The sequence below is a fragment of the Fragaria vesca genome, linkage group LG2 (genome assembly GCF_000184155.1).
Source record: "Fragaria vesca subsp. vesca linkage group LG2, FraVesHawaii_1.0, whole genome shotgun sequence".
Taxonomy (NCBI): Eukaryota; Viridiplantae; Streptophyta; class Magnoliopsida; order Rosales; family Rosaceae; genus Fragaria; species Fragaria vesca.
In genome coordinates this window covers 4,547,020-4,561,982 of record NC_020492.1, presented here as the reverse complement: position 1 = coordinate 4,561,982, position 14,963 = coordinate 4,547,020, and the positions used below count along the sequence as shown (strand labels likewise).

The following is a 14,963-nucleotide window of genomic DNA, read 5'->3' as shown; positions in this document are numbered from 1 at the left end:
AACATTTTTTGTTAAAAAATAACTGCCAAAACCCTATATTTAAATGCACAATCTCATTTTTCATTACACACTTGAATTTGATAGAGAAAAATCATGGGATTTAACAAGTTCTTCGGTTTGTGCATCTTAGCAGTTATCTTTGGGTCTCATGTCTCTCAAGCTAGAAAAAAGGGTCACCATTCCCACCATGAGCATTCCCACCAAGACCATCCTCATCAAGAACCGATTGATCAACCCAACAAAGTTCCACCGCATGTACCAACTCCTGACTTTCTCCACTGAGATCCAATTAATCAACAAATACCACCGCAGGTACCATGTAATACCTCAGAATTCTAATATTATTTTAGAAATTATTTAAGTAAGAGTTGTATGGATTTGTGGTTTAGTGAGTGGACTGGAAGTAGTCGAGTTTTTAGTTCTGTGAAAATGCTCTATTTTGAAGGGTTAAGAGTTGACTTTTTAATCGGTTGGGTTTCTCGGGAAACTTCCTTCACGAAAGTTGTAGAGCATGGCGATACGAGTTCGTAGACACGTGACACGCGTAAAACGGACTTCGTATGAAGAAGTTATGGTCAACAGAAGTTCGTGGTTTTCCGGGGTTTTGTGTTAAATAAGAAAAAGTCAGGGTTCTCTTTTCATTTTCCGGAAAACCCTCTTTTTCTCTTCCCTTCTCTCCCGCGCCTCACCCTCACTGTCAAAGTTTTTCAGCTGACCCGACCCGGACCCGGACGACCCGACCCGAGTTTTTCGGCCGACTCCGGCCAACCCAGACGACGACACCGGTCGGAAAATCTTCCTCTCCTCGGCGCAATCTTCCCTGTGTTAGTGAGTGAGGGCGACTCGGCCGGATCGGTGCTAATCGATCGCCAACAGGGAGGGCAGCGACCAGGTTTGCAACCCGACCGGAATTCTCCCTCCGGCGGCGGCGACGCAGCTTGGAACCGGTCGGGATAGGCTCTCCTTGGTGCCCTGGTTCTTTTTCTGGTAGTCTCCTAGCACGACTCACGGTGTAGAGTTACGGTGGTGGATTTCCACCTTCCGACGAGTTTTCCGGCGTGCTCCGGCCGTTTTAGGTGAAACCTCAGGTATAAAAGATGCTCCTCTCTCTTCAATCTACAAGTTTTGTGTTGTGAGCTTGGGCTAATTCGTAAGTTGGTAGGGTGGCGCGTGGGGCCCACTCGCCGCCGGCGCGTGACGGCGCCTTTGACAGAGGTTGGGTGGTTAGGAGTAATTGTTAGGTTGTGTTTGTCGATACGAGTACGTGAGCATGTAGATTGTAGGTTTCAATGTTGCTTGAGTATGTTGGGGCTTTGCCGGAAGTCGTTTCTTTCGGTGTTGGTTTATAGAATCTGAACATAGAAGTAATCATTTTTGGTTATCATAGACTGTTCATGGGTTTCGGTGACCTTGGGAGGTCTCATACGAGGATTGCCTCGTTATGGTAAATCTTTGAGTTAGGTTTTAGCTAGTTGGCGTAAAGGGTAATCACTTGGTTGTTAGTGACAAAGTTGGTCATTAAGTTGATCGCTTGTTTTGTTGGTCACTAAGTTGTTTTGTGCTACCTAGGTGATTGACAAAGTTGGTGTTGTGCTTGTGTTGTGCGTGCGAAGACGTAGCTGGATTTGAGGTGAGTAACATCTCACCAAGGTCCACTTTGGGACCAAATATTTATAATTATCATGATGATGATTGTGATGTTGTTTTTGAGGATGATGATGATGATAATTATTATGATGACGATGGTAATGGTTTTGTTTGATGATTATGATGCTATTTTTATATTGTGAGTAAATCTCATATGGGTTCTTAAGGAACCGAATTTACTTTATAATTTTGTTTTATTAATTGTGAAATTGTCCTTGAAGGAAAATGACTTTGTTTTTAAAAATAAATGAGCTTGATCGTCAACGGCTCATGGTAAGTGAAAACAAGTTTTCTGTTAAAAATAAATATTTCAAAAGGACTTTCGATCATGTGATAATGTGATGTTGAAATATGGTTGTTGATAGATTTTCTAGTGGGAATATCTATGCCTTTGTTTATATAAATATATCTAGGTGGAAAGATATAATTTATGAAGTGCTCTTGTGATGTTGTTGATGATAATTTTATATTTGAATTGTTGTTTAAATAGTCAAACCGGGTTCCTAGCCTTTAATCGGGTGATAGGTACGGTTATGATTATATTATTATTTTGTGATTTGATAAGTGTTATGTTGGGAGAGTATTGGAATATGTGCCTTATTGGTGATTGTGTGCATTAGCTGTGTATATGTGTGCCTTAATGGTGATTATTAGATTAGGAGCCTTCGTGGTGGACCGGGAACCAAGCCTTGGCCGGGTGGTTGGTTACGGTCAGTATAGAGCTCTAGTCTGTCAGTCGGTACTTCATGGGGGATGATTAAGTGTTGACGAACCCATGAGTACGCATTTGTTTGGTTACTTATGAGGGATGACTAAGTATTGGCGAACTCATAAGTAAGAGTAGAGAAATGTTTGTGTAATGTTCTTATGTGTTGTATAAATTTCTTACTTTGAGTATCTCCTGAACTATGCTTATCCGCAGGAGATTCTTAAATCTTAATTGTGTGATTTTAATAGAATTCTTGAACTATGTTTATTTATAGGATTCATTTATGATTTTGAGTGATTTTAAATTATTGTGTTTTCTTAATTGTTTCTTTTGAATTCTCTTGCTTTTAGGCGATTCCTGAACTAAGTTGCTAATGCAGGAATTACCAGTTTTAATTATATGTGATGTTGGGATTGTTGGGTTATTATTTTGAGAGTTACTCATACGAGCTTTTTAGCTTACCGGGTTTGTTGTTTACAACCCGGTGCACCAATTCGTGGTGTAGGGGTTAGACCTGCAGGTGATGATCAGAAGGTAGGAGGCAGTGGCCTACGAGCTGGGTTTTTGACGATATACAATTATTTGTATTTTATGGTAGTTGTTTTTAAGCTCATGTAAGCGAAGTAGTTTTTACTAGACTTTTGGAAGTTGATGTAATTAAGTAGATAAATGTTTAACTCGGTTGATGAGTTTATCGATATTTATATTTCCAGTATTTGTTTTTAGTTTTGGAAATTGTTGAACAGGATTATGGGATATTAAGATTTTGAGTTTTATTATGCCCAAATTTTTGAAATTTTATCCTTCGAAAATTGGGGTGTGACATACCAACTTCCTCCAATCCCCACCAAGACTTCCTAGATGAACACAACAAAGCTCGAGCGGAGGTCAACTCAAATGGAATGACACACTAGCAGCTTACGCATAAGACTATGCTAATACAAAAATTGAGACATGCGAAATGGTGCATTCTAAGGGACCATATGGCGAGTGCTTAGCTGAAGGTTCTGGTGACATAACCGGTGCGGAAGCTACAAAGCTTTGGGTGAGTGAGAAGCCTAACTATGACTATGCCTTCAATACTTGCCTTAAGGACCAGTGTGGGCATTACACTCAAGTAGTTTGAAAAAATTCAACTGATCTTGGTTGTGCTAAGGCCCACTATAAAAATGGGTGGGTGTTTGTGATTTGTAGCTACTATCCTCCTGGCAACTATATTGGAGAAAAACCGTATTAGAAAGTATATTTACGAAACATCTGATAAGAGATGTGTTGTAATATTAATATGGAGTTAATTTGGTTCTAGAGATGGCCTCCTTAAACTCTTAATGTGAGGATGTTATTAGTTTGAACATGCATTATGACAATCAAAGCCACTCATTCCTTAGTTACTTACCCACATATGAATTGTATAAAAAAATTAACCAAAATGAAAAATGTTTAATAATTTGCTTAGCACAATATTCGCGATACATTACAAATGGCTTGAGATGATAGCCTTTAGACGACATAATGAATTTCATGAATCATATCAATATACTCAAACGACAAAAAACAAAAGTTATGTTGTCTAATTAGGGTGAAAACTAATGAATTTGAATGTCTCAAATTTTTTGTAAGTTGAAAAACTTAGACTACATATAATTGTCGTATGAAAGTAACAAAATATAAATTTAAAAACTGTGGAAGTCTCTCTAAATTTTGTCAAAATTTAGACTACATTTTTCTCAAACAACAAATTTCATAGATGACACCTAATATATGTCGATTAGCTAGAATGCTTTCAGACGACATAAAATTGTTATTGAAAACAACTTCAAACTATATATAGTTTCACTGAAGCAAAAATTTGTAGTATGATGCTAAAACAAACGATATATTTATGTGATTGAAAACAACTTCAGACTACAGATGGTTCATATCTCTGTAGTTTGTATATAGTATTCAACGACAGGAATTCGTTGAAAACAACTTCAAACTACATATAATTCTATATCTCTGTAGACCTTATATAATTTTTCAACGACATATATATGTAGCGTTTGCACATTCCAAGAACATTAATATGTAGTTACAATGCTACATTGCCAACATTCTTCTATAGTTTAATTATACAACAGATGACATAATACCTTCAATTCCTTAATCGTACGAAACTCATATGACATTGTCTTTAGATTCATCAGTCGTCCGGGTACATAATAGTCTATGGCTTTTCTCCATCGTTTGGGTAGCATAGAGACACTTACGCTACATATTTTAAGCTATCAGACGATGGTGAATGTCTGCCCTGAAACGTTTCGTGACGTAGTGTCTTTTTAATTTTATCCAACAGTCTACAACTGTTTACGCAATTTTGAATGACTAAATGATTATAAAATTAGTTGATATTTAGTAGACATTGTTCTTGCATATGAATTTAAAAGATTTATAGTTACAATCTTTAAATTAACTCATCGACTAATGTAAAATAGTAAAAACCTTAAATTCTTAAGTAAGGACATCCTCTCTAGATCCTTCCTCTATTAATATATATATATATATACACACACACACACGCTATTTAGATTCCAACCAAAAGTCCAGGGTTTTATGGTTAGTATCTTCCAAAACCCTAAACACCTAAGATTGAGGCTTCTCCTATTCACAATTTGGCTCGTCCAGAGTTGCCCGAATCTGTGTCGGCTTCCAGCCTCATTGGTCTTGAGGTTTTGCTGCTGGGCATGTAATCAATTATTATGCATGGGTAGTGTTTTAATACTTGTTTGGGCTTTAAGATCTAGTGATTGATCTTGATGGGTTGTATATATATTTCATATCTTCTTAGTTGTCATCTGGTTTGCGAGGAGGTTGGCCCAGTCGGGCATGGTTTTAGGGCAACAACTAGTTTACGATATGGGCTTTAGGGTGCAGTCTGGGCTGTGTAGCGACATCGTGCAAGGTTGGGCGGTCTTCGTAGCATGGTGGGGCACGTGATGTTGGCAACGGCGTGAATGTAGCTGAGTGCTTCAAAGCAGGCAACAGGGGTTAGGTCGACAACGGTGACTTTAAGTAGCTATGTCATGTAAGCCTTGTAGAGCTTGGGCCGAGAATTTTCTTTGGAATACCTTTGGGCTTGCCTACTTGGGCTAGGGTTATGCCCTTGGCCCATTATAATGTATTTTGTGTTTTCTAATTTGTGCTAGCCTCAAATCAGAATGACTGTTACATACCCTACCGCCGTCATATACAAACAGAACAAACAATTGGGGTAATATCCAACATGATATATAGGAATAGGTTCATTCAATGAGAACTTCATGCTCCACTAAACAGCTTGAATCTTTCTTCGGTACTATTTCAAAAGATTCACTAGTACCCAATAGGCCAAACCAAAATGTCTTATGCTGAACCACGCCTTCGAGATCTCAAAGATGAAACCCTAGTAGAGGATTAAAGTTCGTTAGTTTGGACCAGAAAAGAGTCTAATTCATGAAAGCCCATCCGATTGATTTGGCTCCCAAGCCCATATAAGTTTAATGCTCAAACATAATTAGACAACCCAATTGTCTTGGGTCTCCAAACCGATGTGGGCACCCCACCATTGTTGGACACCCATCCATATACGTTGCGCGTGATTGAAGCCGAGACTTCTGGAATTAGCACCGCCATAATGCGTTGGAACTTCGCAACTCGCTAGTACTCCACAATTCTCAAGAACACCTGTCACACCCAGGTCTCGGTGTAAGTGGGTTTTAAACACCTAACACCGAATCCGAGGTGTGAGTGTTACAAAGCAAAATGTTAACAAAACACTATTCTAAGCTCTCCACTCTAGGCTCTTCGTCTAACCCCTTTTCGGCTTGGTAAAATCTAATTACTTATCTGCAAAAGATATTAGAGATGGGTGGGTGAGCAAAACCACATGCTCAGTGAGTATATCATGTAATATGTTGTAAAGCCATGTCATTTGACACACGTTATATCATATACACATCAATTTAGTGTACCCCACAGGAACCTAGTGATCTTCAAGTCCTATACCACCGTGTGCGACATCCTTATTTCGGCATAACCAATCAAGAGGTTGTCGTGTTCTATGACTAGTCCAACGGATCCAACACATAATATATATTTCGTAATAGATATGCTTACTCAATCTACATATTTCGTAAATAGACATGCTTCACTTGAAAATAGAAAGGTATTTCGTAATAAATCAAAATCATGCTTTTCCAACATTTTCATAGAAAAAATGAGTATTTGAAACATATTACAAAAACAACTCACCTCGACATCACAAATCCCCACCTAGAATACTGATCGTAAACCAAACCTCCTAAAACGAGTCATCTAATAACAACCAAGAATCTAACTCAAACCTCAGTGGATAGAATAGCACACAAGATTTCCGTATTTGATTCAGAAACGGAGTTCCGAATAAAAAGTTATGATCCGTTGAAGTTATAGATCGAGAGAGAGAGAGAGAGAGAGAGAGAGAGAGAGAGAGAGAGAGAGAGAGAGAGAGAGAGAGAGAGAGAGAGAGAGAGAGAGAGAGAGAGAAGAAGAAGAAGTAAGTAAGTAAGTAACGTAAGTAAGTAAGTAAGTAGTAGTACGTACGTACGTACGTTACGTACGTACGTACTACGTACGTACGTACGTACGTACGTACGTTACGTTACGTACGTTACGTTACTTACGTTACCTTAACGTTAACCGTTTAACGTTTAAACCGTTTAAACCGTTTAAAACCGGTTAAACGTTTAAACCGGTTTAAAACGTTTAAAACCGGTTTAACGTTAAACGTTAACCGTTAACGTTACGTAACTAACGTACGTACGTACGTAACGTACGTAACGTACGTACGTACGTACGTACGTAGTAGTACGTACGTACGTACGACGTACGTACGTACGTAGTACGTACGTACGAACGTCGTAACGTACTAGACCTAGTAGGTACTCGATACGTGTAGNTAGCNGTAGNGACNGANATANGANAGAGAGAGAGAGAGAAGTAAAAATGTAAGGAGTGAAGAAGAGAAGTAATGCGACAAAAAAAAAAAAGTAGCTAGTTCAACTATTTATAGGTTAGGATTCGCCACGTGTTAGCTTATTTACCAATCCGAACTCGTCATGTCAGCGTCTCTTATCTTCCTCTAATAAACTTCAAAAAATCGTTAAAAGTAGTTGGGAAACATCTACTTTCTATTTCCAACAAGAAAAATATAATATGATCAACTTCAAAATTCGGGATGTCACAACACCGCACTTGAATACCAAAGCATTGTCGCTATGTTTTGTCGCTATGTTTTGAGGACGAAGACGATCCTTCCCCTAAGCCTTTAGACGTCCTTTGCGTGGTCGAAGTGAACCCAGGTTTCTAAAGGATTCCATCTTCGCCAACATGACTAGGAAGACCAAATCACCCAACGATGATTCCAACGATGACTGTCTTAGTTTACTAAAGAGGAGTAAGCCACCTGTGTGGCACCCTTTAATCTCTCTGCTTGGCCAGTCACCTTCCAAATCGTCTTCTGATAACCAGTTTGAGTGGCTCCCAAGGACAATTTCATCATTTGCTTGTAATTCATGTAGGTATGTCCCTATGAAGAGAAAACCTGAAAACAAAATTGTCGAACAAAGTCGGTGTTGGTTGTTGTGATTGCCACATGAAGGTCGCGCGATGCATTGATCAGAGATCTGCTTGGTGATGGTGCTAAACACCATTATAGGCTGCCCAACCATGATGGCTAGGGTGTGCAAGAGATAAGAGAAAGAGAGCCATTGAGGATCCCCGACCTCCTTTAAGCAAGATGATTGATATAGGGAAAATATATGCTTCATAACATCTTGTGTGTTACAGACTTACGGATAATAAGCGAACAAGGTATATATATACTCACAGATTGTTGATTTTGACGTTATAAACTTGAATTTTGTATAACAATATACATTTTTCTCATTTTTGTTATGACAATAGATAGTGATTCTAAACCGACGATTAAAAAAAAAAAAATAGGGAGCATTACTACCTAATATCAACTCGACTGTTCTTGCAAAAAAAGGAAAAAGAAAAAAAAAACTCGACTGTTATTTTCTTTGGCATGAGAAATTAGGCCGAAAATGCAAACTTCTATCCTTTTGGTCTGTTAAATTAGGCTGATTTTTAGTCTTATTAATTATTGGATCCATCTTATGCAATTTTGTTGTGATGAACATATCCATCACATGTGAGACGTCCCTTGTAGCATTTTCGTTGTCCATGAAGTCCCCACTTTTGGCTGAATGCTTAAAAGAGCAACAGAATCAGAAAACCGCATCACCGTTTAGGCTTCACCAGCCACTTTGGATCTACTGCCTCTCCCTATCTATGCACGAAGACAAAACCTTTCTCATCTCTATGCAGTCTGCACACAAAGCATCTGTATTATTGTAAACTCAATTCAAATCCCAATTTGGCTCATTGTTCTGTATTTTTTAACAGGGTCCAAGTCCCAAAGCCACCCACACCCTCCAACACATATTTGATTTTTTACCTTCTTGCCATGCAATGATGCAATCATGTTAAAGAGAGTGAAACCTATATGAGGGATATAGTCACAGGGTCCTTGCCTAGTTTGCCCATCACAGTCAATCAAACTCACCCACGTTGCACCAAAGTGTCAAACCTCTTGTATCTTCCGTACAACTCAGAGGGTCTCTCATAACATATGTCAAAGACAAATAGGCTGTCTTTCAGTGATGTTGGGTAGCGTGGCAATGCCATTCTAGATTTTAAGGCATCACAGCTTCAAACCTGAACCCCATCTGCCAGTCATCTCTGCCAATTCCATTACCGACTGAGCCGGTCGATCAGTGAACCCACCACCGCTTCTCTCATGGTACCCAACAAAGATTCTATAACAATACACTCTCATTAGCACTGAGCTCTTGTTCTGTTTTTCTTGTGTTTCAGCTTAGTTTATACCTCAAAGGCTTGGCCTCTGGAGACCCTTGAGAGGTTAGTCCTCTTGTGTTCTTGAATTCAATTCCATTTTGGTAATGCATGCATGTCTTTTGTTGATTTGGGTTGGCAGAGAACTCAAACTTGATTGGATCTCAGATCATTTTTCTTCTGTAGTTGTTGGATTTGTTATCTGGGACTATGTTTAGAGACCCAATTGCTGGAATTGGATGAATTGAGCATTATATGGCTTTTCAGAAATCAGAAACCCAACTTTCATGTTTGTGTTGTTGTATATTTAGAGATTTAACTGCTCAAGTTTGAAGTATTGAACACAACAATCTCATTGGTTTGCCAGAGCTTCTGTGTTACAATCAAATGTATTGGTTTTGATGTATAAATCATTGTAACTGGGAGATTAAAGGGTGAACTTTTCCTGTGTGATACACCAAAGTTTGAATAGATAAGGTGAATACTTCTATTTGGTTACATTAGCGTTTACAGTTCTTTACTTGTGCTGCTGGATTAAAAGAGCATCTGACATGTTGTTAATGACCACCTAGGAGAGGTAGAAATAGATGAGTACTGTATTTTGCTACTGATGAATGGTTTATGGTGGTTGATTTGCAGGTGTTGAACACTAAACTATCCATTTGGGTGAGTTATCAACCTACCATCCACTTTTAAAATCTATAGAAATGTCATCGTTCAACGGGGATGTGTCTCAGAATGGAAATACAAGACACATGGATTCCCTATTTACTGTGGCAGAAATTGAGGAAATTGATTTCTCAAAGCTTTTAGACAAACCTAAACCTCTGAATATGGAGAGACAACGATCATTTGATGAGAGGTCACTCAGTGAATTATCTGTGGGATTTTCTCCACGTCACTCAGCTCGACATCCGGAGAACTCTTCCAGAAACTATGAACCACCGGAATATTTATTTTCCCCTTGTAGTAGAAGGTCAGTCATTAGTTGTACTCCTAGATCACATGCTGGCTTTGAGCCACATCCGATGGTTGCTGAAGCATGGGAGAATTTGAGGCGTTCATTGGTGTTTTTCCGTGGTGAGCCAGTTGGGACAATTGCTGCAACAGATACATCTGATGAAAAACTGAATTATGATCAGGTAGAGTCTTTGTTGGCCCTTTTGGTGGTATTTTTCTAATCAGTAGCTCCCTTCATTCATTTTGTTCCTTAGGCTTGGAACACCGAGTCTTAATGTCTCAATAATGTCATGTTTCTTAATCTTAATGCTTAAAACTTTACTGTTGCATATTTTTGGATTGTTTATTTTTCAATCTGTGGTCATACTGTTATGAAAGGGTATGTTCAGACAGTTAATTTTGCAACCCCCACAATGATGAAACCATTACGGTCCATGATGCATCCAAGTTAGGGTGGCAGTACATCATAGAAATAGGTTTAAAAGGCTTAAATTTTCCCTTCCAGATGTCGTGCGGGAAAACATTTTAGTTTGTGATGACCACCATGTTCATATCCATACCTTTTTAGGATCGTGCATGTGGAAGCTTGGGGAAGACTGTCTTTAGTGCAAATAAGCCTTTGTCACCCCCTTGAGGAATGACTGGCAAAATTTATTCATCACTCACGGTATTCCGCCACATGTTCGCAGGTTTATAATTAACCTGCTGATTCGGTGTTCTAACACTATTCTTCAAACAGTGGATGTGCTGTCTAAAATTCTCCCCTTGATATTTTGTTGTTGTTGTTGAAGAAAAGAAGGATATACTGTATATAAAAACTTATCACTTCCTTAACTAAGATTTACCAACTCTAGGCAGATTCAGTTCCATGAAGTTGGCAAGCGCACTGATTTTCTACTTGTTTTTTCTTATGAATCTCTGAAGGTGTTTGTGAGAGACTTTGTCCCCAGCGCATTGGCTTTTCTGATGAATGGTGAACCTGAAATTGTTAAAAACTTTATCTTGAAGACTCTTCGTTTGCAGTCATGGGAGAAAAAGATTGATAGGTTCCAGCTAGGAGAAGGAGTAATGCCAGCTAGTTTCAAAGTACTCCATGATCCAGTCAGGAACACTGAGACATTAATGGCAGATTTTGGTGAGAGTGCTATAGGAAGAGTTGCTCCGGTTGATTCTGGGTTTTGGTGGATCATATTGCTTCGCGCATACACAAAATCTACTGGAGACACATCATTGGCTGATCGACCTGAATGCCAGAAGGGTATGCGGCTTATTCTAAGTTTATGTCTTTCGGAGGGCTTCGACACATTTCCAACCCTTCTTTGTGCTGATGGATGCTGCATGATTGATCGAAGAATGGTAAGTTCCAAAATAATGTTGTCCTATAACTTTGTATCTAATAAGTGGTAACAAGCATTGCTGACTTTCTGTGAATGAATGATGTCATGAGTGGTTACAGTCTTTCATGTATGAGAATATGCATGTATAATTTGTTAGTTTTGAGCTTGTAGCATTTACCATTTGAACCCCAAGATTTCCTTGCCCGAATAATTTGTGAATGACCATTGAATTAAGAAAGTACATTTGGAGTACATGTTTTCTTGTAATAGGAGCCATAGTGGGGTTGCTCTAGTTGGAAATCTTCTTGATCTTTTTCTGTCAATAATACGAGCTCCAAATTTATGTAATTATGCAGTTGGTCATGTGCTACCTATCTTTTCAATTCATATACTGACTTCCACATTGGTTGTTTGTTTCTAGGGTGTTTATGGATATCCCATTGAAATTCAGGCTCTTTTCTTCATGGCTTTAAGATGTGCTTTGCTTTTGCTTAAGCAAGATGATGAGGGGAAGGAATTCATTGAGCGCATAGTAAAACGCCTTCATGCCTTGAGCTATCACATGAGAAGTTACTTTTGGCTCGACTTTAAGCAGTTAAATGACATATATCGATATAAAACTGAAGAATACTCACATACAGCTGTCAACAAGTTCAATGTGATACCAGATTCTCTTCCAGACTGGGTCTTTGATTTTATGCCAACACATGGCGGTTACTTTATTGGGAATGTGAGTCCTGCAAGAATGGATTTCCGCTGGTTTTGCTTGGGTAATTGTGTAGCAATTCTTTCATCCTTGGCAACCCCTGAACAATCCATGGCAATCATGGATCTCATAGAGTCACGATGGGAGGAATTGGCAGGAGAAATGCCATTAAAGGTTTGTTATCCAGCCATAGACAGTCATGAATGGAGGATTGAAACAGGAAGTGACCCAAAAAATACTAGATGGAGCTACCACAATGGAGGTTCTTGGCCAGGTATGTTGTCTAACTATAGTTCTCTCTGCACAAAATTGTACCGTAACGTCTGATGGTTTTTGGGAAATTGGAGAATAGGTTCATCAGTCAAGAGGGGAGGATGGGAGACATTATTATTATTATGTTTTAAATTAAATTGAATGAGTGCGGGTAAATTCATGTTTATAAATTCATGAGTGAATAAGTAGGGGACCTGAAGAGAAATGTTTAGGTTCCAATAGAGCCACGTCAATATTATTTTGCTCATAGTTCAATGATCTTAATACATTTGATTCAACTTCTTGGTCAATTGTCCCTTTTGTTTGGCAATATGATAGTGTAGTTTCTTTATACCAATGATTTAATGTTTGAAACATTATCAAGAAAACGTCTATGTTATCATAGCCAGTGATCTGAAATCTGAATAGATTTGAAATGGAATAGCAAGAATGTAGGAGTTTCCTAGGACAGAGTAGCAGATACAAATGAGTTGAAGATCCATAACTCTTGCACTTCCTATATTCATGTGGAAAAGTTAACATCTTTTTCAACATAATTAAAAGGGTTCATGAGTTTTAAAGTGGAGTCTTTTGTCTCGGCTTAATACTTGATTACTCCATTTTTGGTAGCTGCTTAGATTTCTCCTCAGGATACTTGGATAATGCAGCATTATGAGACACCTACCACCCTTTACTTTCTACTGAGTACATGTTGTCATTGTGGTATACAGTTCTGCTATGGCTTCTCACTGCTGCATGCATCAAGACTGGACGGCCCCAGATTGCAAGACGAGCTATTGAACTTGCCGAGAGCAGATTGCTGAAAGACAACTGGCCCGAATACTATGATGGGAAATGCGGTCGTTACGTCGGGAAGCAGGCTCGCAAATTCCAGACTTGGTCCATTGCAGGTTACTTGGTGGCCAAGATGATGTTGGAAGACCCATCGCATTTGGGAATGATAGCACTCGAGGAAGACAAACAGATGAAGCCTGCAATGAGGAGATCAAATTCATGGACTTGCTAATTTCAATTGTTCAACCACTGACGACTGCACTAAAGCGTTGGTTTCATGATTGTGGGGAGCCAAGGACTACGACATACTAGCTTCTTGCGATCATAATAAAACAACAGTTTGCTTGTAATATCATCTTTTCGTAGTACAGAACATTTCTTTCCTTTTTCTCTTTGTTGTTTGTGATGGATAAACGTACCATGTCAAGTTGATAGCTTTTTAGGCCAAAGGTAGTGTTGTTTCAGAGAGAGAGAGAGCGACAACTTAGCTTGCATAACCTTCTGAGGTGTGGCTAATAGCAGTGACATAGCAACACTTTTCTTGAAACTAATCTTTGCTGGAAGTGCTAGTACGGCTAAGTAGTATCCTTGTTTCTTTTGTCACTAAAAAGTTAAAGAGGTTGAGGAAGGAAAGAGTCAAAAGTCAAAACTCCCATCACTCCCCACTCTACATACCCATTACCCAAAGTATCAACAACAAAGACTAAGAAGGTAGCTCTGTTTTAAGTAAGACTACTAATACAGTCATTTATGTAGATGTTGACGTATCATTCAATTAACTTATAATTGAAGGGTATTTTGAACCACAATGCTAGTGAGATTTTAACCGATGTCATCTAGAGCGATATGGCAGGGTAAAACCGAAACTAGAATGATAGATATTTCAACCTCGTCAAGTTTATAACCAAGCTATCTAAAAAAAACAAAAAATCACACATAAAACAACAACACTATGTGAAGCACTTGACTGGTAATCTGATTAACTAAATATGTAATTGTGGTAGAAACCAATAAGGAAAATGCCCTTTTTTGGGTCAAGGGTTCAGATTAAGGATTACTAATTTAACTACTACTTTTGGTTGGATAAGGAAAACGTACGCAACCCACCTCTGCTTATCAACTATTACTAAAATTGTTAATCACCTCAAATTAGAAGAAAAACGACATGTAGCGTGCTTCGAACGACATCCATAAGGCCGAGCTTTTATACGTCGTACGGGTCCCCCGGGTTTCGATTTATATAGAAAGCTTTCCCAATCTCTCTGTTTTATTTGGTTTTCCCCTGCTAAAACTTTTCCCCTCACTTTCGTCGCCGATTCCACACTTCTCCGGCGAAACTAGAAAAAGCGACAAAACCAGAGAGAAAAGGCGACGAGTTCAAAATTCCGATGAGGGCCCCGAAGACGCCGATCAACACCGTGTCGACATGGGTCCGGCGCCAACCGCCGAAAGTGAAAGGCTTTCTGGCCGTGGTGGCGGGCATGGCGGCTCTGGTTTTGCTCCGATTCGTCGTTCACGATCATGATAACCTCTTCGTCGCAGCTGAGGCTGTCCACTCCGGCGGAATCTTAGTCCTCATCTATAAGCTCATGAAGGAGAAGACTTGCGCCGGTAAAGTTTTCTACTTTTTTTTTTTTTTTTT

At 39.0% G+C, this 14,963-nt stretch overlaps 2 protein-coding genes across 2 annotated transcripts in view; both read left to right on the top strand.

Annotated features, from left to right (window-relative positions):
• The first annotated feature begins 9,134 nt into the window (after positions 1-9,134).
• LOC101301732 lies at positions 9,135-13,787 on the top strand. Its single transcript, XM_004289786.1, has 5 exons — positions 9,135-9,337; positions 9,911-10,413; positions 11,156-11,587; positions 11,990-12,548; positions 13,258-13,787. Exons 2-5 carry the CDS (start codon positions 9,979-9,981, stop codon positions 13,551-13,553), a joined length of 1,722 nt encoding a protein of 573 aa, XP_004289834.1. The 5' UTR covers positions 9,135-9,337; positions 9,911-9,978; the 3' UTR covers positions 13,554-13,787.
• An 801-nt stretch (positions 13,788-14,588) lies between these two features.
• Positions 14,589-14,963, top strand: part of LOC101301151 (ER lumen protein retaining receptor-like) — a 2,991-nt gene continuing 2,616 nt past the window's right edge. The window contains exon 1 of the mRNA XM_004289784.1: positions 14,589-14,932. Coding sequence (XP_004289832.1) covers positions 14,710-14,932 — 223 coding nt within the window. The 5' untranslated portion in view covers positions 14,589-14,709. The remainder of the gene's footprint in view (positions 14,933-14,963) is intronic.

Coding starts and splice junctions, on each gene's coding strand:
- LOC101301732 (XM_004289786.1), top strand. CDS start 9,979: ATGTCATCGTTCAACGGGGATGTGTCTCAGAATGGAAATACAAGACAC. Junction 10,414..11,155: donor AAAAACTGAATTATGATCAG/GTAGAGTCTTTG, acceptor GAATCTCTGAAG/GTGTTTGTGAGAGACTTTGT. Junction 11,588..11,989: donor GCATGATTGATCGAAGAATG/GTAAGTTCCAAA, acceptor GTTTGTTTCTAG/GGTGTTTATGGATATCCCAT.